This window comes from Lodderomyces beijingensis, assembly GCF_963989305.1.
Source record: "Lodderomyces beijingensis strain CBS 14171 genome assembly, chromosome: 2".
In the NCBI taxonomy this organism is placed as follows: Eukaryota; Fungi; Ascomycota; class Pichiomycetes; order Serinales; family Debaryomycetaceae; genus Lodderomyces; species Lodderomyces beijingensis.
Window position 1 is genome coordinate 1,448,407 of NC_089971.1, and position 22,644 is coordinate 1,471,050.

The window sequence follows — 22,644 nt, forward strand, 5'->3', positions numbered from 1 at the left end:
GAAACAAAACCAGACAACACTCGGGCTGCAGTAGGAGTCAAAAATTGAATAATTTATTAAAAAATTTGAGCCATCTGCAAAATGAGATGCATCCCATCACGCAAGCCATTCCAACCACCCAAGATGGGGGGAGAAAAAAAAAAAAGAGGCCCAGGTGAAAACTTGTAGAGCTTATATTGCATCCCCGTTTTTTTTTTTACAACCAACCAATTGTTAGTTTGATTGATTCAATTGACTTGATATTCGCTTTTTTATCGCCATACGAATTCGCAGAACAGAATGTCCGACTTCGATAAGTATTCAACTCCGTTGTCATCGAGATATGCCTCCGAGGAAATGTCGCGCATTTTCTCCTTGAGAAACAGGTTTTCCACGTGGAGAAAGTTATGGCTCAACCTCGCCAAAGCGGAGCAAGAGGTGGGTCTCGATATGATCACAGACGAGGCCATTGAGCAGATGTCGCGTAACTTGGAGATCACCGACAAGGAGATTCAAGAGGCCGCGGTGGAAGAGAGCAAAGTGCGCCACGATGTCATGGCCCACGTTCATGTCTTTGGTGAGACATGCCCCGAGGCCGCTGGTATTATCCACTTGGGAGCCACCTCGTGCTTTGTCACCGATAATGCCGATTTGATTTTCTTGAGGGACGCTTACGACGTTTTGATTCCCAAGTTGGTGAATGTTATCGACAGATTGAGCAAGTTTGCTTTGCAGTACAAGGACTTGCCCGTGTTGGGGTGGACCCATTTCCAGCCTGCCCAATTGACTACCGTGGGCAAGAGAGCGACTTTATGGTTACAGGAACTCTTGTGGGACTTGAGAAACATGGTGAGAGCCAGAAACGATATTGGCTTGAGGGGAGTCAAGGGTACCACGGGTACTCAAGCATCGTTCTTGGCCTTGTTCCATGGCGACCACGATAAAGTTGAGGAGTTGGACAAGAGAGTGACTCAGCTTTTGGGCTTTGATACCGTTTACCCATGCACGGGGCAAACTTACTCGCGTAAGATTGATATCGATGTCTTGGCTCCGCTTGCCTCGTTTGGGGCCACGGCACACAAGTTTGCCACCGATATCAGATTGTTGGCCAATTTGAAGGAAATTGAAGAACCATTTGAAAAATCGCAAATTGGATCGAGTGCCATGGCCTACAAGCGTAACCCCATGAGATGCGAACGTGTGTGTTCCTTGGCCAGACATCTTGGCGGCTTATACAACGATGCCGTGCAAACTGCATCAGTGCAATGGTTTGAAAGAACTTTGGACGACTCTGCAATCAGAAGAATCAGTTTGCCCTCGGCGTTTTTGACTGTTGATATTCTCTTGTCCACGATGCTCAACATCACCTCTGGCTTAGTTGTCTACCCCAAGGTTATTGAGCGTAGAATCAACTCGGAGTTGCCATTCATGGCTACTGAAAATATCATCATGGCCATGGTGGAAAAAGGTGGCTCAAGACAAGAGTGCCACGAGGAAATTAGAGTCTTGTCGCACCAAGCCTCCGCCGTTGTCAAGCAAGAAGGTGGTGATAACGACTTGATTGAAAGAGTCAAAAATACCGAATATTTCAAGCCCATTTGGAGCCAATTGGACCAGTTGTTGGACCCAAGCACATTTGTGGGAAGAGCTCCTCAACAAACGGAAAAATTCGTCAAAAATGACGTTGCCAAGGCATTGGAACCTTTTAAAAACCATATCTCCGAAGAAAACGTTGCTTTGAAAGTTTGAAATACCCAAAGTACTTTATGTCGTATATGTTTATAGCACAAATTTTAAGAAAAATTGAACAAAATTCAAACCTCCATGAATTAAACCAAGTTATAAATATAAAACATCTATAGCATCTATGTAGTATAAGTGGAAATAAAAAAAAAAAAACAAAAGCACACACACAATGTCTCAAGCTTTCCCTTTTCCTCCCCATCTTCACAAATAATCTAATACAAAAAAAACAAAAATATTGAAAATAAAAAAAAAATATGGAAATATAATAGGAATGTGCTAGAGTCGAGACCAGTCTCTTTAAGCATATCATTTCATCATCATCATCGTCATCATATTTGTTTGTTCATAATAAATTTCTAGTCTTTCTCATCAAAAGTGACGAGGTTGATGTTGAGGTGAATAAGATTGAGGTTGAGGTTGAGGTTGAGGAGCTGGTGGCATGTAGCGAGCTCGTTGTAATGGTGGCAGTTGTTGTTGTTGTTGTTGGGGTGTAAGCAATTGGCTCATTCCCCTATGAGATTGGTATTGTTTCGAAGGATGATATTGCGGAACAAAAGGGAGCGAGATTGAAGGAAGCTTAGTTGGACGGAATGGTGGTGGTGGACCCGAAACATGGCTAGAGATTGAAGAGCCGTGCGGAGTCTGAGGTAATTGAGGCAATTGAGGCAATTGTCTCAATGGTGGTAGTTGAATCACGTTGGGAGACGTTGGACCAGAATAAGCCTGAGGTAGCGCCAATTGTGCCCCTTGAAGTCCAACCTGGGATGGCGCTCGTGCCTCGATTGGCGATGGTTGTTGATACGGTGGAGGTGGTGGTGGTTGTTGTTGCTGTGGTTGTGGTGCATTGTACATTGGTACTTGAGGTTGTGAAGACATTCTGTTGAAAAAAATTGGTGGGCGAGACATGGGCACGCTGGACATGCTGTTCCTTTGCGGGTTTGAAAATGAGTCAAAGGATTGAGACCTGTGCTGTAAAGTATGGATAGGTTGCGGTTGCTGATGGTGTTGGTGTTTTTGGTGTTGGGGGTTGTGCAACAATTGCTGAGGGATAAAAGGTCTCACTTGTTGTGGAGACAAGGATGGTAGTCTGCTAGCTTCCAACTTCACTTCAACGGGATGTTGAAAAGTTTGAACAGCCGGTGAGCTAGAAACCACCTTCTTTTCTTCTTCTTCTTCTTCTTCTTCTTCTTCTTCTTCTACTTCTTCTTCTTCTTCTTCTTCTTCTTGCTTTATTGCTGCTGCTGCTGCTGCTTCTTGGTCTTTGTCTTTGTCTTTGTGTTGCGCTTCTTCTTCTTCCTCTTCCAGGTCCATCTGGTTACCACTTTCGATAATCATTCTCTTGTAGTTCTCCAACACTTTGTCAACTGGAAATGTAAAATAGACATTTCTATTGTAGCCCGAGCACCTTTTAATCTTTAAATCGTTTAAATCGTCATTTTCAAACTCCAATTGAACTATTCCGTTAAACAAGTCCCTTTCAAAAGATCTAAAGTCGGTGTATAACGAGTAGTTGACCACTTCAGGAACAAAATAAATCTTCATGTTACTCTTGTATCTTGGTCTAGCGATAATCTTTTTGAAAAACAAATTGTTTGGAGTTTCGCCTTCTTTACCCAATGAATGCAACATTTCATCCGAGTTTTCTTCATCGTCAATCAAGTTAAAGTCACCAGGCGTAGCAGTTTCCAACTTCAAAATCGAGCTTCCATGAACATCGTCGGTGGTTGATCTAGTGATTCTAATCAAAGTGTATTGTTTCGATTGGAAAAGAGTACTCACGGCGGTGTCGAGCGAGTTAAAAGTCGGAGTAGACTGGTTCATCTCGTTGGTGAAGGACTTGATAATCTTGTTCAGGTAGTCGCTCAAGTCAACAATATTGTTATCAATCAACTGGACCCCTTTGGAAACCAAGTTTTTATTGCAATTGGTAAAGTCGCAGTTGTTGGTGGGTCCACCGCCACCACTGGGAACACACGACTTGTCGTCAATCAAGTTCTGGAGCTGGTGCAAGCTTTGCTCGTCATCAAACAAGGGAAAAAACCTTCTTTCTTCGGTGAATGGGATAAGGCAATGGTACAAGGAAAACAAGTTGCTCGACACCGTCAACTTGATCTTGATGCCAGCTTTCAATGATTTAATGTGCAATTTAGATTGCTTGGTGTCACTGTTTTTCCTCTTTGTCGAATATTTTCTTCGAATGGCCAACTTTACAAACTTCTTTGAATTCAAAATGTTTTTATGAATCTTGGATTTGGGGACGCTGTCTCTTAAATGCACCAAGGGTTTGTGTGAATTGAATATGGAAGGGCTCACTTGGTTTGGGAGTGCAGGGCTGCTACCCGTCGAGTTGCTGCAAATTTCGTGAGCAGCACAAGCGGTTTGTTCTCCTTCTTCTATCTCTTCCTCCTCTTCCTCTCCTTCCTCTATTTTGATATGAATGTCTCTTCCACTTGTCGACGACGATGAAGGGCTTCTGCTGCTAATGGCGCTAGTTGCTTCAAGCGGCGAAATCGGCTTGGAGCTCAATGCTCTATCACTCGACGAGGGCGAAGGGTACACATAGTTGCTCTCGTTGTTTTTGCAAAGATTGGGAAGACTCGCAACATGTTTAACAGATCCGAGATCTGACAAAAAACTCTGGCCGGGCAAGCTTCTGCTTTGGTATGGAGACGAGCCACCGCCAGCTGCTAAATCTATGGCACCGAGGCCTTGTTCAAGTTGACGTCTGTTGATAGCTTCATCAGCATTTAATAAATCCAACAATCCACCCATGTCAAAGTGCGAGGTTATTTGATTTTTTTGTTCTATAATGGGGACCTATAACCGAAAAATATTAAAATAAAATAAATAATCAAAAATTGAAAAACCTGGTGGATAAATCACAACTTTGGGCAGCTGAATGATATGGTGAATTGGTGAAATGGGGGGGGGGGGATGAATATGTTCTTCTTTGATCCTTGGAATCAATAAGATCGAATCTTGGATCAGAATGGAATTGAAATCGGAAAGCTAAGGGGGATGAGGGGCAGGAAAGGTGGGATATTTATATTAGAAAAAAAAAAATTTGAACCACATTAACAAAGCGAACGGAATCCGCTCAAGAGTTTCATTTGGTTACTACCTTTTCAAGCCAAGAACAGAGAGAAATAGAGAGAAAGGGACAGTGTGTGTCTGTGTGTCTGTGTGTCTGTGTGAGGTAGGGCAGGTTCACACACATACACACCCACCCAGTCCCTTTCAAATAGGTCAGTTTGCAGATCATCCAGAGTGTGAGTGGTAAACAACCACGCATGTGGGTTTTTGTTCAAAAGAATAGCTTTCCCTGCAGCTCAAGTGTAAATGCGATCTACACCTGCACAAAACTGAAACATTCACCGCCTACATGGATCATGTAGAGGGCTACGACTTTTTTTATTTCATCTTTATAATTTTTTTTTTTTTGCAGCTCTACATACGTGGTTTAAGTGGCTTGACAGATGTTGACTGTCGAAGTTATTGTCCACTAAGTTGAACAGGCTCAACGTACTGGCTCTAAATCTGCTCGCGAGCGACCTAACCATAAGTCGTTTGTCTAAAAAAAAACTCTCAGAAAGGGGTTTAGTCTCTCGCCATGGAACATTCCGTCCTTTCTCTGTTGTAGTGTGGCGGATGTCCAGCCGCTACAGCCGCTGTATAGGAAAAATGGGAAAATAGGAAAATACGGCTGCTGATAACCTGGCTCTGGCTCCTGGCTCTTGGCTCCAGTTGGGGGTAAATTTCCCCCCCTTTTGGATCTTTCCAGCGAGGTTATGTTCCCACGACGCGGGTACTGGGCAAAAACAAAAAATACAACAGAAGATGCCGTTCTCTCCAGCACTGCTTCACGCAACGCCAGCATCTTTTCAAACCATGCTTCTAGTCCCCTCTTTGTCTCTTTCCACCTGTAGCTTCGAATGGGAATGGAAAAGCATGAGGAGGAGGGAAGTGTTAGGGCACGCTTTTGGCGTTGTCTCCTTGCATGTTAAACAAAGCCCTTTGCAATGATTTTTTTTTTTAAAAAAAAACCTCCAAAATGATAAGAGAAAAAGAAGCGGGCAAACTCCGAAAAAAGACAAAAGAGAACCCCAAGTTCAAAGTTGGAAAAGCAAAGCCAGAAGATGCTATAATTTTTGTGTCTCAGATGTGAATTGGTTATCTCTCCCCAAAGTACAATTGAATCAAGCAGCCTAGCCAAGTGGATTAAGTGCTGGATTGATGGAGGTAAGTGGCAATGCATCCAATGCAAGAAGCAACCCTCCTTCGCAGCTAGCTCCAAATCTTTTTTTTTTCTCTGTTTCGCAGTGCTTGCTGCAAAGGGGTTTATTATCCATGAGCTCAGGGTTAGATTGTATCTTGTGAAAGGCGTACAAATTTGTTTTGGCTTCACCGAGTCTTCGAGTTTGCGTCGCCCAATGTTGAAGAACAAAGGTAAACTTGTCAAAAAAGTTTAGACTTAACCGTTGAGGGCAATAACTACAAAAAACAAAGAAAGCTCCCGTTGAATACTTGCTACACGGGGGTTTTTTTTTCCAACTTGCAAGGAGCGGGAATGCAAGAAGCACACGCTCCGTCACGCTCATGCTCATGTTCACGCTCATGTTCACGTTCATGGTATACCAACGACAAAGCTGCCAGAAAAGTGGTGGTGTTCGTGGGCCTTTTTTTGGTTCTGTTTTAACTCAACCGGGATAATAGAACGGTCAACTTTTGATTCAACCGTGTTTTTCAACGTCTGTTCTTGGAAAGCCTGACGGGTTAGAGAGTGTCTCTTCCTTTTTTTTGGTTTCTTGCTTGATCGCATGGTTAGGGTTGGGAATGCAAGGTTTTCTTGAAAGACAATTGAGTTTGGGTTTAAAGTTCAAGAGCGCTTTGTAAAGCTAGCCCGGGTAGCAAGTGGCGGTGGGCCGCAATCCCCAGCTCCGGGAAGGAGGAGAGAGCGGTGATTGTGCAACTTGTTTTCATTCGTGTATCATCTCCGTTCTTTGCTTCAGTTTCTTGTGGTTTATGTTTTTTTTTTGTTGGCCATCGATTGAATCTAAATTTTTGCATTGTGTGGTGACGATCATGGTGATGTAACTGCTACAACACGAGGGCAGGTGCAAGCCTCCCCTCCGAACTCCCTACTCACGCCTCTCACCTAGCAGCTCCCTCTTGGAGCGCAATTTAGCAGGCTAAAAGTTTTGCCTTGTCAAGAAATGACGTAGCAAGATATTTAAGTTTAGTTTCTCTTGGCTTGTGGGCTAAATCCTCCCCAAGGATCTATAAACGAATTCATGGAGAGGGGGGTAGGGGTAGGGGTAGGGGGTTTCATGGTTGAAACCAATTGTGGCTAGTACACTCTAACTGAGCGTGGCAAAAAATAAAAAAAGTTTATTTTTTATTTGTTTTTGAAACTTCACTAGCCACACTGAACGGTTGAAGAGAAAAACGCAAGGGTTGAAGGGGAGTTTCAAGGTTCAAGGGGGGTTCGAGGGTCAAGGATCTCAGCCCAAAGTGAGCCGTATAGTTGCAGTCCTGTAATCCAAGACCAACTAAAGTTGAGTATCAAATCTCAAGGTTGCTGTCTTTTCTCTACGCTATCGAAATTGCTTGAACACTTGTATAACCATGGGTAAAAATTTGGCTGCGACATCTAGAGTAATTGGTATCCATGGTGTCAAAAAATAAGGAAAAGCTTATTCTAGGGTTAAAGTTTCAACCCTTTGAGTTGCAGTTTTTTCTTTTTGACAGCGAGCTAATGCTTGGTGGCCACCACCCCCCTCAAAACAGGTTTAGTCCAAGACATTTATCCCTGAGCCGAGGAAACCCATCGATTTGGGTTTTTTCTTCAAGGCCACATTCGAGTCCCCCCCCTCTTCCATCAACGTACCTGAAGAATGATTTTTCAACTCGGGCAATTCCAGTTCCTATCTGTTTCATCGTTGCTTTTTGAGACAGGAACGCGTTCTATCGAGTAAGCGCCAGAAACGTGTTGAGAGAGAGAGGCTGGGACAAGGGGCGAGGATAACTAATTTGTAAAAACGTTGGTTCAATTTAGTTGGTTATGATCACCAGCAAAATCTGCCAAAAAGCAGGGCGAACTTGCCTTGTTTCATCACGGTAGGGACAGAAACCGGAACCCCCCTCTCCTTTTTCCCCGAATGTGGAACCAAAAAAAAGAAAACTTGGTTTAAGTTTCTGACCAAAATGCTGGAAAGAAACGAAAACAGGAGGTTGCAAAATGTTTGAGGTTCGCGAACATCACAGATGTTGCTACTGATGTCGCAGCTAGAGAGCGCAAGATGGTTTTTTTTTTTTGTTTTCAAATTTGACAATTCTCGGACAAAAGAAAGAGAGAAAGAGATCAGGCACTATCCACCTGCAGTCGAGTCGCTTGTGGGTGTGGGTTACGCTCAAGGTATCTGGTGTCTAGAAAAGAAACACCGGCGTTGTCTTCGTCATCTAAAAAGGACTTGATAATTTTCTTCAACTTACACGCACTGGTCTCTATAGAAACTGACCTGACGTCAAGTATCTAAATATCTGTCTGGCTTTCAACAGAATTGCCTCAATTTATCAGAGATACAATTACATAAGAATATGTGCAGAATGACACAAAGCCAGCAGATTTATAATTAATCTTTTTTTGTTTTATTATTTATTTCGAGAGCTAAATTTATTGATAATCTGTTCATGTAAGATCACCTACGTCTTACCTCTAATCAGTTGCAACCAAAAAAAATCGAGCTTTTTGTTGTAGTTCTAGAGCTCCACGGGACTCCATAAGACTACCATGGCACGCCTCCTCCTCTTCCTTCTCCCTCAGATCAATTATCTAAAAAAAAATTCAATGGAAAAGACGAGACATCGTCTTCCCCCCCCCGGCAAGTCTTTCTCAAATTCTTTTTTTTTTTTAGAAATCCCCTAGCCAACCCAATTTGCCACAACTATAGCTTCGAAATAAATATTTTTTAGGCGGTTTCGTAATGGAAATTGGACGAGAGCAGCAAAACCTTGTCTTATTCACTAAATAGCAACCTCGCTTTAGTTGAAGTAAAAGAAAGGAGCAAAAAAGGAACAAACGTTTTACGTTTTGATGTGGTTGGTCCTCCTCGCTGAGATAGCAACTTTATCTCAAAATTTTTCTCCTGAAATTTTGCTGCGGTAGTGTGTGAATTTCATCTGATGACGATATGCTGATGATGAAATTTGTTGTCGTTGTTGTTGTTGTTGTTGTGTTGTTGTTTGATTCTGTGGCACTGGTAGTGCCGGCACAAAAACGTTTTGAGAAATGGAATCCGTTTTGAAGCCTTGACATATTTGCATTCGACTGCTCGTACTGCTTACCACTGCCTCCAATTTAGTTTTGGTCCGTTCCAACTATAAATTTGTTTTTCTAGCTCATTGATACCGGCTCCACTACCCGCCTCACCCGGTGCCGATAAAGCCTCCTCTATTCTTCTTTCTCCTCCCCTCCCCCCCTCTCTCTTCCCTCTCTCTCGCATCCCCCATCCCCTAACTTATCGTGCATTTGTCTTTGGCAAAAATTTCAAATTTCAAAAAATATACAAAATATACATAGTTAGTTAGCAATCCAGTCCAGATTAGTAACTGGATTTGCAAAAAACAGCATGGAGGGAGAGATAGCACAACCTTTTTTTTTGCTTTCTTTTTATTTACCTTGAGAGATAAGACATTCGAGATAATGATAACCACCCCTGTGCTTCGCGACCCGTCTCCTTCTCTTCAAATGCGAATTTAAATTAATGCATCATGGTGGCGATGGTGACGAAGACACGAGTTCTCCTCCCGCTCTTTTTTTTTTCAAAGGGAAAACGCTTAGCCTCGTGGTGTCTCGCTATTTTTAATTTAATATTTGTCAACTGGCTAAATATTTAAAACCATTGAAGATTTAAAATTAAAAAAACAAAAAGCACACCCACAATTCGGGGTTATTCCCTTGCTCTAGTGGGTGTGTGCATTTAAAAAAAATAATAGTCAGCAAAGCTCGTCAAGTTTTCATTTTACTCCCACTCCTTGTTTTGAGCTCTGTCGATTGTTTTACTTTCTGGAGTAAGGCCCTGATAAAACTCTATGTCATTGAAAATGTCTCAAATGTAGTCGTTCCTTTTCTCGCTTAAAGCTGCTTCGAAACGAGCGAATCTTTTGCGAGCGTCTAGAATATTTCCAAAAATTGCATCCGTTAGGAGAGAGGAGCGAGACGGCGTGGGAGCGAGAGATACAGATACAGATACAGGTATAGGTACAGATGGAGATAAAGCCAGAGATACATCCAGAGATAAGTGAGGTGCAGGAATTTATAAAAGGAATGGGATAAAAGAAATCACGCGCTCTCGCCACGTCTGAATTACATATGTTTCAAGTGACGATGAAGCCGGGTTGGGGAAAACAAACACGGCTCTATCTGCGTTTGAGAGCTGGTTGGTTTAGTTCTCTGGGTAAAATGCATAAGCGGCTGCCACAAGAAGTAGCGGTTGAGCGGTTGAGCGCGTGATGCTTACGTGGCTGCAAAAAAATTCAAAGCTATAATATCGGCTGCAAGTGCAAGTGGCCAGGAACGGAAGAAATCAGGCTACATATCTCTTTGTAAAGTTTCAAGACATGATGAAAGCAAGTTCTGAACAAAGCAAGATTCTTGCAGAATTTGAATCGTTTAGTTCAGCCATATGTGGGGAGGTAATCTTCCTGCTACACAATGCATCATTATGAGGAGAGAGAGGAGGGGCGAGCTCAATCTGGGTGCAGACTGCAGCATGGCACAATTGTTCAAAATGTTACGAATTACATTCTCAGGTACAACAAGCCAGGAACGGAGTAAATCATACCCTCCTTTTTTGTATATTTTTTTGTTCCAAGAGACGATAGAGTACCTTTTTACATTTTCAATTGAACAATCGAGATTCTCTCGGGTTTATCAAGTTATGAAAATGCATCAGGGGCCCAATCCCGGGTGCATCATGCACATACCCAGGCACAGGCACGCACACACACACACACGCATACAGCACGATTATCAATATCCGTATCAATATCAATATCTACATCCATATCTCTATCAATATCGAGTTACAATCAGGATGATTATAAGAGAAGAAGCACGAGTCGAAGAAACACGTCTTTGACCACGTCTCTTGCAGGTTTCAAAAGTGGAGCGTAACTCTTGGTCAAAGAAAGGAAATGCTCATAACGGGAACCGAAAGGAAAAAGAAAACCCAGCTTGACCTAAAAGTAATTCCAAAGAGAGCAAATAACAAAAAAACAAAAAAAAAGGGAACTGTGTGTGTGTAGGGGGGTTGCTTAGAGTTGGAGTTCGAGAAAGTGAAATGGGGAATGGGGAATGGATGAAGTCGGGAGGGAAAACGAGGCTACAACCGAAACCGTTGTCAAAACATTCATTCCCCATAAAGACAAAATTAACAGCAGTAAACCCCTTGATTTGCCAAGGGCTGAACGGTGAACACTGAATGCATCTCTTGCCTTCAGGGTTCTTCACATTTCATTACTTCATTAATTCGAAAACCCCATCAGCTCATATATTTTGCGCTGTCCCAATTCGGCAAAAATGGCGATGTTTAGTTCGCCATGAGGTGGGGGCACAACGCGCCCCCCTAAACATCGGGGCGCGTCAATTCTCGGGGAAACAAAACTTTTGCGACACTGAAGCCGATCACCACTATCTGTACGGGTATAACATACACAAGTAACCATAACTTACTGGCATTTGCGTTGACCCTCCTCAGTCCAACAGCTTATCTCATGATGCAAGAAGCTCCGCCTAACAATAGACGAGCCCTTTTTCCACGCTCGACTTTGTCACACATTTCGTCTTTGGTGTGTTTTCATTTATTTCCCGAAGAACGAACCCTGCCTTCCCACTTCCGTATCGCGGTATCAAGAAATAAAAAAAGAAAGATACGCCGGCATTGTTCTAGCTGCGAAAAAAAAACACACACATCCAACTACAACCACTGTAATTCTACCCTCCACGCGCCTCAGACAATCAGACAATCATACAATTAGTAGAGTGATGCATGCATGCATGCAGGGAGGGAAGGAGGAAGGGAAAGAAAGAGAGAGGGAACGGAGGAGGGAAGCGGAGGAGAGCCCTGAGCTTGTGCTCGTTGCTATGCTCATCTAACCGACAAACGTTAGAAGCTCAAGATTAAGAGATTGAGCAGAGCGGTTAACATGTCTTCCCCCCCTCCCTCCCTCCTCTTCACCCGGTGATACCAAGAGGGCTTGAGAAAATGTCGTGCGTTCACTGCATAGCTGCGACTTTTCCTTTGAACCTCCAATCCCTCTCCGATCCCCTTCCCCTTTGCCACTTCTGCATCTCTCCCGTGCTGCACGTTTCTAAAAATATCAGAGTAATTTATTGGACTTGGCCTTGGCCTCTGTTGGCGTTATGACAGCTGATTTTGGACTAGCTAAGGCTCTGGTAAGTCCGTAAGTGACGAAACCACCCTCTCTCCTCACCCCCCCTTGCTCTCAATTTTTTTGTTTTTTCCTTTTTTTTTGAATGAGTAGTTCAAGGGGGAAAAAATAATGGATAGATGGTGAAATCTTCTGAAACTGGAGATGTGGCTACTGCCCGCGCCACTCGTGGTCGAAACTGTCAAGGTTGACTTCCACCACTCGTTCTTTGTTATGTGAGCACTAGAGGAGATTCGATTAAGAACAGCAAAAGAATAGTAGAAAGAGACGAGGTTGCTTCAAAAGTATAGCAAGATAAGATTGCTTCCAAAGTAAAGCAAGATAAGATCATCGAGGGATATGCTATAAGCTCACCAATTGAGACTTTTAGCTCTTCTTTTATTTTCTATTGTGATTTAATACATGGCGTATATATATATATAGAGAGAGGAAATCTCTCTTTGCACCACTTGCCCTAAGTAAACCCATCCAGTTTAATTCTGCTGGTCGATAATAGCATCGATATCTTCAACTTCCTTCAACTTATAATCCTGGGCCAAGGAAATTGACACCTTGTGATCGTTGTCATAAATCAACCGTGCCAATTTGGCTTGCGGACCCCACCCGTTGACAGGAGCATTCAACTTAAAAGGCTCTAGCCACCCCGTGATTTTGACGAAATCAGGTCCCATCGTGACGATTTCATGAATGAGATCCTCAATACAGATCCAACCGATATTATCGCCAAATTTGTCTTCGACAACTTGGTTATTATCCAACTTAATGGTTTTCTCCACTGGCTGTTCCAGAGACTTTGACTTTGACTCTGGCTCGTCGTCGTCGGCGTTATCCTTGACAAGCTCCTTAATCTGGGCTCTTTTTTGGAAAAGCTTCCGGATCGACGAAATCGAAGGCTGGCCAATAATGACGTAGGGGGCAATCAAGCCCAACAATCTGATGGTTGCTTCGTTAGCTTTAATGAATACACCCGTGTTGGACTGGGTCAACTTCAACACCTGTAGTATCTGGTATGCCTTTTTCGGAATCTTGAGTCCCTTGGTGTGGTTGGGTATTCTAATCAAAAATAGTAACTTGTATTCGCCTTGATCTTGAACTTTGCCCTGGTGGGAGCTTGTGGGTTTCAGCAGCGCATCTGTCTCGCCGTCGTCAATCTTGTTGAGCTTTCTCGAGGCGTTTTTGATTCTCTTGCGTTCAATCTCATTTGATTTGTGGTTTCTGAGTAACGTCTCAGCCCGAATGAATTTCTTCTTTTTTTGCTCTAGTTTGCTTCTCTTGTTAGCTGCAATCTTGTCCCGGATCTGCTCCTGTTTTTCTAATCTTTTGCGGTCGGCATTCTTTCTTTTACGTAATAGAATCTCTGGATTTGAATTGAATACAGCCATAGTGGTTTGATCGGGAGTAGTGGTAGTGGGGGATGGTGCTGAAATGGCTAGTGGAGTTGTTACTGCTTGATATTTTTGTTAGCGATGAGATGAGACTATTAAAAAAAAAAAGTTATAAAAATTTCAGAAACGGTGTCATGTCATGAAAATTTTGTTCGCGACACGGTTTTTTAGCAGACATTCGCGCTGTTATAGAGTGATAACTCCGCAACAACTCCGTGTCTTCAAGCCTACCGCTGAAAAGCAGCCACCAAATTTCTATTCTGAAAACCCAACAGAGGTTACGGAATGGACGTAGACAAGTCCCACCACTCTTTTCCCTTAAGTTTTTTTTTTTTTTTTTTGGGGGGGTGGGGTTTGCATTGAGCATTTCGAATTGAAACTACATGGCTGCGATATCGAATTCCCTTTTTTTTTTTTGTTGCATTTTATTTTTTTTCGCAGCCATTTTTCTTTCTCAATCACGCTGCCAAAATGCAAGGGACTCAACTCAAGAAGAAGAAATACAAAACAAGCAAACTTGCAAAAACATGGACGACATTTTTTTGAAGAACTTCACCAAGTCGTTTCAATTTGGAATTGAATTGGAGCCTGCGGTTTCTTGTGGACATGGACAGGCGCGGCGCGCCTTCTCCCGCACATCCTCCCGTTCCCAAAACAGGAGATGCATGGGTCCTACGCTTTCTAACTCAATCAGGGCAAATGTGATCGAAGCCGATGGAAAAAGAACGAGACTGCCGGTGCGTGTGTGTGTTGAAGACGGAGGGAGGGTCAGGCGCCGGTGAATTGGTTATCCGAGGAAACTGGGAACTTTGATGAAAGAAGCGAAAACAGTCGTGATTTGAACGAAGATCCCATATTCCAACAATGAAATTTAGTCGATATTTTTTTCGCGACCGTGTGCAATATTCGGGACTCTGGATGAGGCAATTTTGCCCAGTTTAGTGGGTCACGTCAACCAGCACGATTTGATCCTCGTGGTTCATTTTGTTGTAACCATTGTTTTCCAGGTTCAAGCTTCGTTGCAAATGCAAAGGGGGTGTTTTTTTTGCTAAAGTTTTCCTCAAACTACTTTTCTCCCACCGTGCAAAGTCTTTTGAAGAAAACGTCACATTTGACTTTGGCCAAGGTGAGAAGTAGTGTTATCTCATTAGCAGCTCTCCCCCCTCAAAACTGGTATGCATCTTGACTAAATTGCCACCACTAGTGGGCAAGATTTCAGATTCTAAATTCGATTGCAAAAACCGCATTTCTTGTTCGACAGCTCCATAACTTAGATATGTGCCTTTTTTTTTTGTCTGATCACTGCATGCCTGTGGAAGCAGTGGTACTTGGCTGCAAAAGACAAAAGACGCAAAAAAGTAAAAAAAAAAAATCAAACGTGAAAAGTAAAATTCGGAAATAAATAGCTCTCGCCACTTGAGGCGAGTTCTGACATTTGATGAATTAAAAAAAAAAAAAAATGAAACTATGAGACGGTTACGAGAGACGCTGCAGCTTGCGATTGCTTTCTTTTTTTTTTAATTTTTTGAACGCCCCGAGATCTCACAACCACTCCAGCTCCAGGGGGGTTATGCAATTGAACCAAACAAAGTAGCACAGCATACTGTGTTCTAAGCTCCTGAAATGGTAAAATGTAAACACGAGGAGGAGCAGGAAAGACTGAGAGGGAGAGACGCATGTTCAAAATTATCGATTCAATTTGCTTCGAGCACAGATTGTAAATTTCGGGGAGGGTTTCGCTTGCATTGCCAATTCGCTCGTAAGCAAAGATTTTGCTGCTGCTGCTGCTCAACGCATTTTCGCTGGTATAAAAAATTTAGTCTTTTCAATTATCATTATTTAATTTGAAGTGATTCGAATAACGGAGTTGTTTATGGTGGCATTAATTACAACACGCGGTAGGTGCGGATCACACGTTGTGTGTATGTTTCTTGTCTTGATTATCTTCAGATGAAGCAGAGCAGAGAATCGAGGATTGAAAACGGTGGAGACGTGGCGTGCGTTATTGATACTTTCCCAGGTACAAATTAGTGCCAACGTTTGCTCCCCCCTGAACTGAGCTAAAGTGTCAAAAAATTCGAGTTCTTGGAGAAGATATCTTGCCCCTTGATTAACATTTAAGAACAGAGGCTTGAACTATTACCAAAAAAGAAAAACTCAAACCGAGTGGCAGAGTATCAACAGTGAAGGAAGCTAATCACGCAAGCCGTCAACCGTCAATTTCTTCCCCCTTTTCGATTGCTCATCAAGTACAAAAAAAAAAAAGAAAAGAAAAAACCATCATATCATTCGAATAGGCCAGGATCTGACCAAAAAAAAAAAAAAAAAAGACAGTCCAATGCACCAAGTCTCCTTGAGGCTGTAATGAGATATTAAGCAATGAAGCTTGAATCCCAGAGCTTGATGACTTTTGGCGAAGCATGAATTTCTTAGCATGAGCTCGAGTATTTCAAGAGACCGCCTGTGATATCTCAGGTCAAGAGAAACGGATCTTTTTCTAATTTTTTATTTTTTGCTTCTTTTGCTTTTCTTGGTCCTAGGATTAGAGTTTTGGGACCCTTTCATTCAAAAGCTTTGAGCTTAGGACGCCACCATCATATCACTCTCTAACGTCATAGACCATTCCTAGTCTCCAAGGATATCAAGAGTCCAGAACTGATAAGAAGCTTGACCAATTCCAAACACTGTTTTATAGGCATAGACGAAAAGCTGAAATTTGCTGAGCCAACCATCAAAATCTCGATTAAGTGGATAGAGAGCTTTTTTCTTGAGCATATTCAACCCCACGGCATCTTCTCTTGAGGTCTGTTTTTTCTTTTTTTTTTTCGTCGAGATAATCCCGGTTAGTCGCAACAAGTGTCAAATATAGCCTCTACAGATTGACAGGATTTGTCCTCGAATTACAGTAAATTACTACAGTAAGCCCCCAACAAGCACAACCTCATATATATATAAATATACATGTGCAGGGTATAGGCCAAATAAGCCAAATCGATACGGGCAGGCAGGTCACATTCTTATATACGCAGTTGGCGCTTTCTTGAAAAAATTTCAAACCCGTTTCACGACTCTCGACAGCGTGTTTGTATTGTCCTATCTTGAGAATATCAATTGCTGATTTACCAGCTCTTCAATGGCAGCTGAACAACCAACGGGGGGTGGGGGATAAAAGCAAAACCCAATCTCATGAAAAAAAAAAGAAGAAAAAGAAGAAAAAAAAAAAGAATAAAAAGTCAAAAACGGGAGGAGTGGCAAGTGACAACGAAATAACGCATAACCCATAACCCACTATTACCGACACCAACACCTCGTATATTGCTCGGAAAGACGAGGAAAGGGGATGCTGTGATTGTTGTTATTTGTTGTTTTCGTGGTGGTTGTAGTATCCCATCATCGAATGAAAATTGCAGTGTGATGTAAACAATGCCAGTCCTGAAGAAGCGGGAAAACATCTTAATCTAGCACAGCAGACGTTTGCGTTTGTTTTTGTTAAAAGAAAAAATTCTCGTTAATTGTATGCATCAAGAAAATCTATTTTTTTTTTTCGGGGTGGTAGGGGGTAGGGGGTAAAACGGGAGCAATATCGAATTTTGAACTGTGAAGTTTTTTTTTTCTTCTTTTTTTTTTCCTCTAAAGATGAGCCAGGAGGTAGTTTCGAGATAGCCTCAAACGTGATGATTGAGTAACTCGGGAGAAGGGGCAAGGGAGGGTGAGGTGTAGGTGTAGGTGTTGGTGTACCAATTGCAGCCCCGGGGTCAGGACCTTGCTGACAGAATCCTTTGGGTGTTTAGGCGAAGAACTAGCACACTCCCTGTCTTTCTGAGATTCGCACGAAGATGATCTTCGTTGCGCGGGCGCAACGTTACCGAATCTTCGAGGTTTTTTATTGTTTTCATCAAGTCCAATTAGGAAGCAGAACAAGAGAATCGAGAAAAGTCTCTTTGGTTTGGTTTTTGGTTTGATGCTCCAGCCATGTAGATTCACCTTGGTAGCAAACGACGCAAACTTTTAAATACTAGACGGATCAATGTCACTTCAACTGAAATTCTCCATACCAGAACAAATAGAAAAAGGGGGGGTTGGGGGGGTTGGGGGTGTTGGTGGTGAAAAGAAAAACAACAACGAAATATTCCAATTGACGACAACAACAACAACAAAAGCAAAAACAACAAAAAACAACGATGAAATGGGAGGGTGCTGCACCTTATTTCCTAAAGATGTTTGCTCTTGTCCTTGTCCTTGTCCTTGTTCTTGTTCTTGTTCTTAGTTTGAGATTAGGAAGATAAGGTGGTCTTTGCTCTATCCACGTCTTTTGGTGTAAGTCGACGAAGCCCAGAGTGGCGAGATTATACGGATGGTGGTAGGTGGTGGTAGGTGGTTGTCGATGGTTTGGTAGCGTATCTCGTATCGTTTGATAAAACCACCCATAATATTAAAGCCAGAGATGGCTGTACCTGACTTGCTGAGCCGCACCCTCTCCCCCCTAGCTTAAGCTTCTTTTTGTCTTTCTTAATTACTATGCTGCTTCGGGTAATTTGTTTACATATCATTTTAGCTTTGTGTCTCAGGCTCCAGTGTTGTTTTGATCTGCTAACAAAGTTCGAAAAATAAAAAAATAAAAAAAAAAGAAAACACACATCCTCTCGGAAAGTTATATCAAAAAGTGGTTCAACAACTCTATCCTCCCTCTTTCTTTTCTTTGTCTGTTTTGCCTATCACATATGTATACTTTTTTATTTTTTTTGTTTATTTCAGAATGATAAGCTCCCTCTTATTGCTTCTCCTAACCCCCCCCCCATGACCCCCCTCGCCCCCTCGCCCCTTCGAGTGTCATGAAAAAAAGTCCGAGATTCTTGGGACTAGTGACAAAAAAAAATCCACCAAATTTCACTAGTTTTTTCAACAAACGGTGTGTGAGTGTGTGCATGTGCGTCAACCCTTAACAACAAGTCAGTGTCAAGTGATAAAGTGCATACGAAAGCACTTTTGATTTCAAGCAAACAGTAAAAAGTCGATTTTTAACAACGAAAAAAAAAAAAAAAATCTGCTAATCCCATCTATCTTCCCACCGTACAGCTTGAGTTTCAAAAGAAAAAAAAAACACTGCTTATCCATACATATTCCACAGGTTACTCACCGTATCTGAGATCAACCCACACTCAAACTCAACGCCAACCCACCCATTTTACTTGAACTTTTTCTTTTTTTTTGCATGTTCATCCTTTCTTTTTGTTCTTTGTCTTTTGGTATTTTTTTTTTTAATTCTCCATATTCCACTCGCTAATCTCACACCTGGTTGTTTCGTTTCATTTCATTTCATTTCATTTCATTTCAATTTCGTTTCGTTTCGTTTCGTTTTGTTTCGTTCCTTCGGTGAATACCTTACCACCAACGCCTTCATTCCTTTTAATATCCGATTCCATTCGTCAATTAAGCGACAGGAACCTAAATTTTTTTATATTTAGTCGTTTGCACACCCTCATAGACCCACTCAAGTTTTTAACTTCCATGATTTTATGAACCCTGAAGAACAGTTTACCCTAGAAAATCAGGGATCGAGGCAGACACGACAGCAACAGCAGCAGCAGCAGCAGCAGCAGCAGCAGCAGCAGCAACAACAACCAGTGTTTCAACCTCCTCGAGTGGATCGTCACTATGAGTATCCTGTTCAAAATATTTATTTGCAACCACAGTCACAACCTCAACCTCAACAACTACCCATGGGCGATACACAAAATTTCATTGCACCAGGGGTTCAGCTACCGGCCCAACTTCCCCAACAGTCGTATCAAACGACGAGTGGTGTAACACCTTCCCATGCGAGACATGGCAGCATTGGTCTTGATCTTAGTATACCTCCACCACCACACTTGCAAACTCCACAACAGCAGCAACAACAACAACGACAACATCAACAACTACAACAACAGCAGCAGCAGCAACAACCTGGTATTGGGACTTTCCGAGGGTTTCCCCCTAAAAGTCAACAAACTAATATGGCGTTCAAACAACCCTCGACTCAGAACATCTATCAACCTCCACAACTGTTGCAACCCCTTCAACAACTCACGCAGCCACAGATACAACCACAGGTACAACCGCCCAATGCTTTGAACTTTCAAGGTGGGTTCCCGCAACAAATGGCTGGCATACCGGATGTGGCTTTGTCTATGCCGAGTTCGTCTCGACAACAACAGCAACAAGCTGATCGACTAAATCCGCATTTCCAACAGACTTATAGCATTCCACCATATCAAACCAGCTCTATGGGAGCACCAACTCAAATGTCCTTGCAGCCATTACCGGAAGGCACGACTTCGCTTCAAGAAGCTGCCGCTACGGCGGCGGCGGCGGCGGGGCCACCGGTGGAGGAACTGCCCGTGCAGCGAAGTCGGAGCAAACGACATCGACGCACTGGATCAACTTCAAGTACAGGAGGTGGCGCAGTTGCAAATGAGCACGATTTGAAACAGTTGGCAATGGAAAAACTGGCGACACCATTGGCAGAATTGGCCCAGAGGATCAAGTTGTTGGAGAATGATCAGCAACAACCACAGCAACAGCAGCCACAACCACAACTGCAACTGCAACACCCACAGCAGCAGCTGCAACAACAACAACAATTGACCAGTGCTGTTGTTACAGGTATACTGTCATCCCTGTCTTCCTCAGATCCTAGCAACAACAAGGAAACCCAACGGCTGATATTCGGAATGGTTTGGCTACTCAATTCATGTGAAGTTTCTCCCACGGCAGTGATACCGAGAAATAGAATCTATGCCAGGTATGTGCAAATATGCGCCGATTTTGGCCTCTCCCCCTTGTCACCGGCAAGCTTTGGCAAATTAGTAAAGATATTGTACCCCAATATAACCACGAGAAGACTTGGAATGCGAGGCCAATCTAAATACCATTATTGTGGTGTCAAGTTGAAAGGCGATGAGAATATGCAGCTGCAAATGATCCACCAACAACAACAGCAGCAGCAGCAACAGCAGATACAACAACAGCAGCAGCAGCAACAGCAGATACAACAGCAGCAGCAGCAACAACAATTGATGAGTGGTTTTACTAGCGGCTCGGTGCAATCGCCGGCTTCTTCAGTAAGTTCCTCGGTGTCATTTGAAGAGTCGCCAAGCTCATTGCAGCAAATTCAGTCGCCATCATATATGCCAATCAATTCTCCAAGTATTAGAACATCCTCTGCTTTTGCAAGTCAATTGCCGCTGGTGGCTCATATGAAATATGTTCCGAACCTTTTCAACTTGTTAAACGACGAGACGATTTCTCTGGAGACTTTTCCCTATTCCCCAATAGTGTTGCCGTCCATCTACCCGTATTTGCCCAATGATGCCGATCGTGACCTTGCAGACACTTTGCATTCGCTATACAAGGTCCATGTCAACTCAGTTTTTGAATCATTGAGATATATGCAGTTGAAAAAGTTGTTTAGTTGCTTCAACAACTTCAATAGTATTCTCACAGTACCGGTGTTCCGATTGTATACGACTGATTCCGTCTTGGAATGGGTTAAACAATGCGATTTGTTGATGTACAAGAAAATGATCCGCATGTTGTCCAAACTTCGACTCCAGTTTATGATGCCGCAAGAAACCATTGATCAACTTAAACTGATTGCTCACACTTTTCTCAAAACGTTGTCAAACAGCATTGTTACAAACAACAAGATACCCAAGAACTTTATTATTATGAAGCTCAAGCTAGCCAAGCATTTCATAAACTTGTTGAATCGTTTAATCAAAAACTTGGAGACGGGCCAGCCCGCGTCACGTATCCTCAATGACGAGAATGAGACCCTAGCCATGGTTCAAGATTGGACCAAACTAAATTTTGACGAGTTGGTTGGACGCGAGATACCTTGCAACGAGCAAAACATAAACTTGTTGATCCACATCATGACTTCAGAAGTGCCGGCACTTATCCGGCCACCGCCGCCGCCGCCTCCTGGTGAAGAACCAAGTGATGCAACAGGTTTCCCGCCCTCGATGCAAATGAATAAATTTGCCGAGTTTGTGGGGGATCTACCCAACCGATTTCCTACTATCAACGCGAGGTTATTCTTGCTCTTGACCTCGAATTTCCTCACAACATGTCTTCGAGAAATCAGCTTGTCAAGTGGCGAAGGGTTTGGAGCATGGTGGATAGTCCGATGCTGGGTTGATGAGTATTTGGCATTCCATATGGAACTTGGTGGGTTCTTTAAGAGTGATTTAAAACCACGCTCCTCGCATCTGCATCGTGCATCTCATTCGCATTCATCGTCGATTTTCCTTCAGAACCAGCAACAGCAGCCGGACTATTTGTTGTATGAAGGTCAGCAAGGTAATCCTGGCTCGTCAACGCAGCACCAACTGCAGCTGCAATACTTGTCATCCAGCTACGATAGTTCATTTGGGCCAATTGATTTATTGGAGACTTCATTTGACTTTGACCCGAGATCTTTGGCCACGGGAGATGTTCTACCTGAACAAACTGACGCGCCTCTTTGAACCTCGTTGCAAAGTTGTTCACAGCCAAAAAAAAAAAAAAAAAAAAAAAACCTAATAGCATTTCATAACTGCATCAATGAGAAAACGGGAAAAAAAAAACCACACCCACATTCACACTCTGGTCCAGCTCCCGTTCCCCCCTATCAACGTTCAAATTTTTCCTTCTTTGATCCCGCATTATTTCTAAAGGTTATATATTTTTTATTCTTGATTTTTCTTTTTTTTTGATTCTCAACTTCCTCTTTCAAACATATATTCAAATGGGTCTTTTTTTTAATAGATAACTGCAATTGATGGAGTTTTAATAGGACCAGCAACTGAAAAACGAGGTTTGGTTGTAAAAAAAAAAGAGACTCTTGATGTTTTCTAATTTTTTTTTTTTTCTCGACCGCGACATTTTTGGTTGCAAAAAAAAAAAAGGATTACTGCGTGTTGGAACCACCTCACCGCTGTAGCCATATCTACTGGCACACATGGTTCCCAAATCTCTCACCATGGAAAGAGATCCCAATTGCAAACATTTTGGAGCCTTCTGGGTATATCAAAATAAAACAGCAACTGGTGGATATAAA

The 22,644-nt window shown here is 42.6% G+C and overlaps 4 protein-coding genes across 4 annotated transcripts; 2 read left to right on the forward strand and 2 right to left on the reverse strand. All coding sequences in view use genetic code 12, as the record gives it.

The window, feature by feature from the left end:
- Positions 1–279: 279 nt before the first annotated feature.
- On the forward strand, positions 280–1,728 carry LODBEIA_P17610 (uncharacterized protein; the record flags this gene model as incomplete). Its single annotated transcript, XM_066971685.1, has 1 exon — positions 280–1,728. The coding sequence occupies one exon, from the start codon at positions 280–282 to the stop codon at positions 1,726–1,728; it is 1,449 nt and encodes a 482-aa protein (XP_066828699.1).
- Positions 1,729–2,094: 366 nt separating this feature from the next.
- Positions 2,095–4,497, reverse strand: LODBEIA_P17620 (uncharacterized protein; the record flags this gene model as incomplete). Its single annotated transcript, XM_066971686.1, has 1 exon — positions 2,095–4,497. The coding sequence occupies one exon, from the start codon at positions 4,495–4,497 to the stop codon at positions 2,095–2,097; it is 2,403 nt and encodes an 800-aa protein (XP_066828700.1).
- An 8,153-nt stretch (positions 4,498–12,650) lies between these two features.
- On the reverse strand, positions 12,651–13,559 carry LODBEIA_P17630 (uncharacterized protein; the record flags this gene model as incomplete). The annotated part of the gene is made up of 1 exon (XM_066971687.1): positions 12,651–13,559. The coding sequence occupies one exon, from the start codon at positions 13,557–13,559 to the stop codon at positions 12,651–12,653; it is 909 nt and encodes a 302-aa protein (XP_066828701.1).
- Positions 13,560–19,078: 5,519 nt separating this feature from the next.
- On the forward strand, positions 19,079–22,072 carry LODBEIA_P17640 (uncharacterized protein; the record flags this gene model as incomplete). The annotated part of the gene is made up of 1 exon (XM_066971688.1): positions 19,079–22,072. One exon carries the CDS (start codon positions 19,079–19,081, stop codon positions 22,070–22,072), a length of 2,994 nt encoding a protein of 997 aa, XP_066828702.1.
- Between the last annotated feature and the right edge of the window lie 572 nt (positions 22,073–22,644).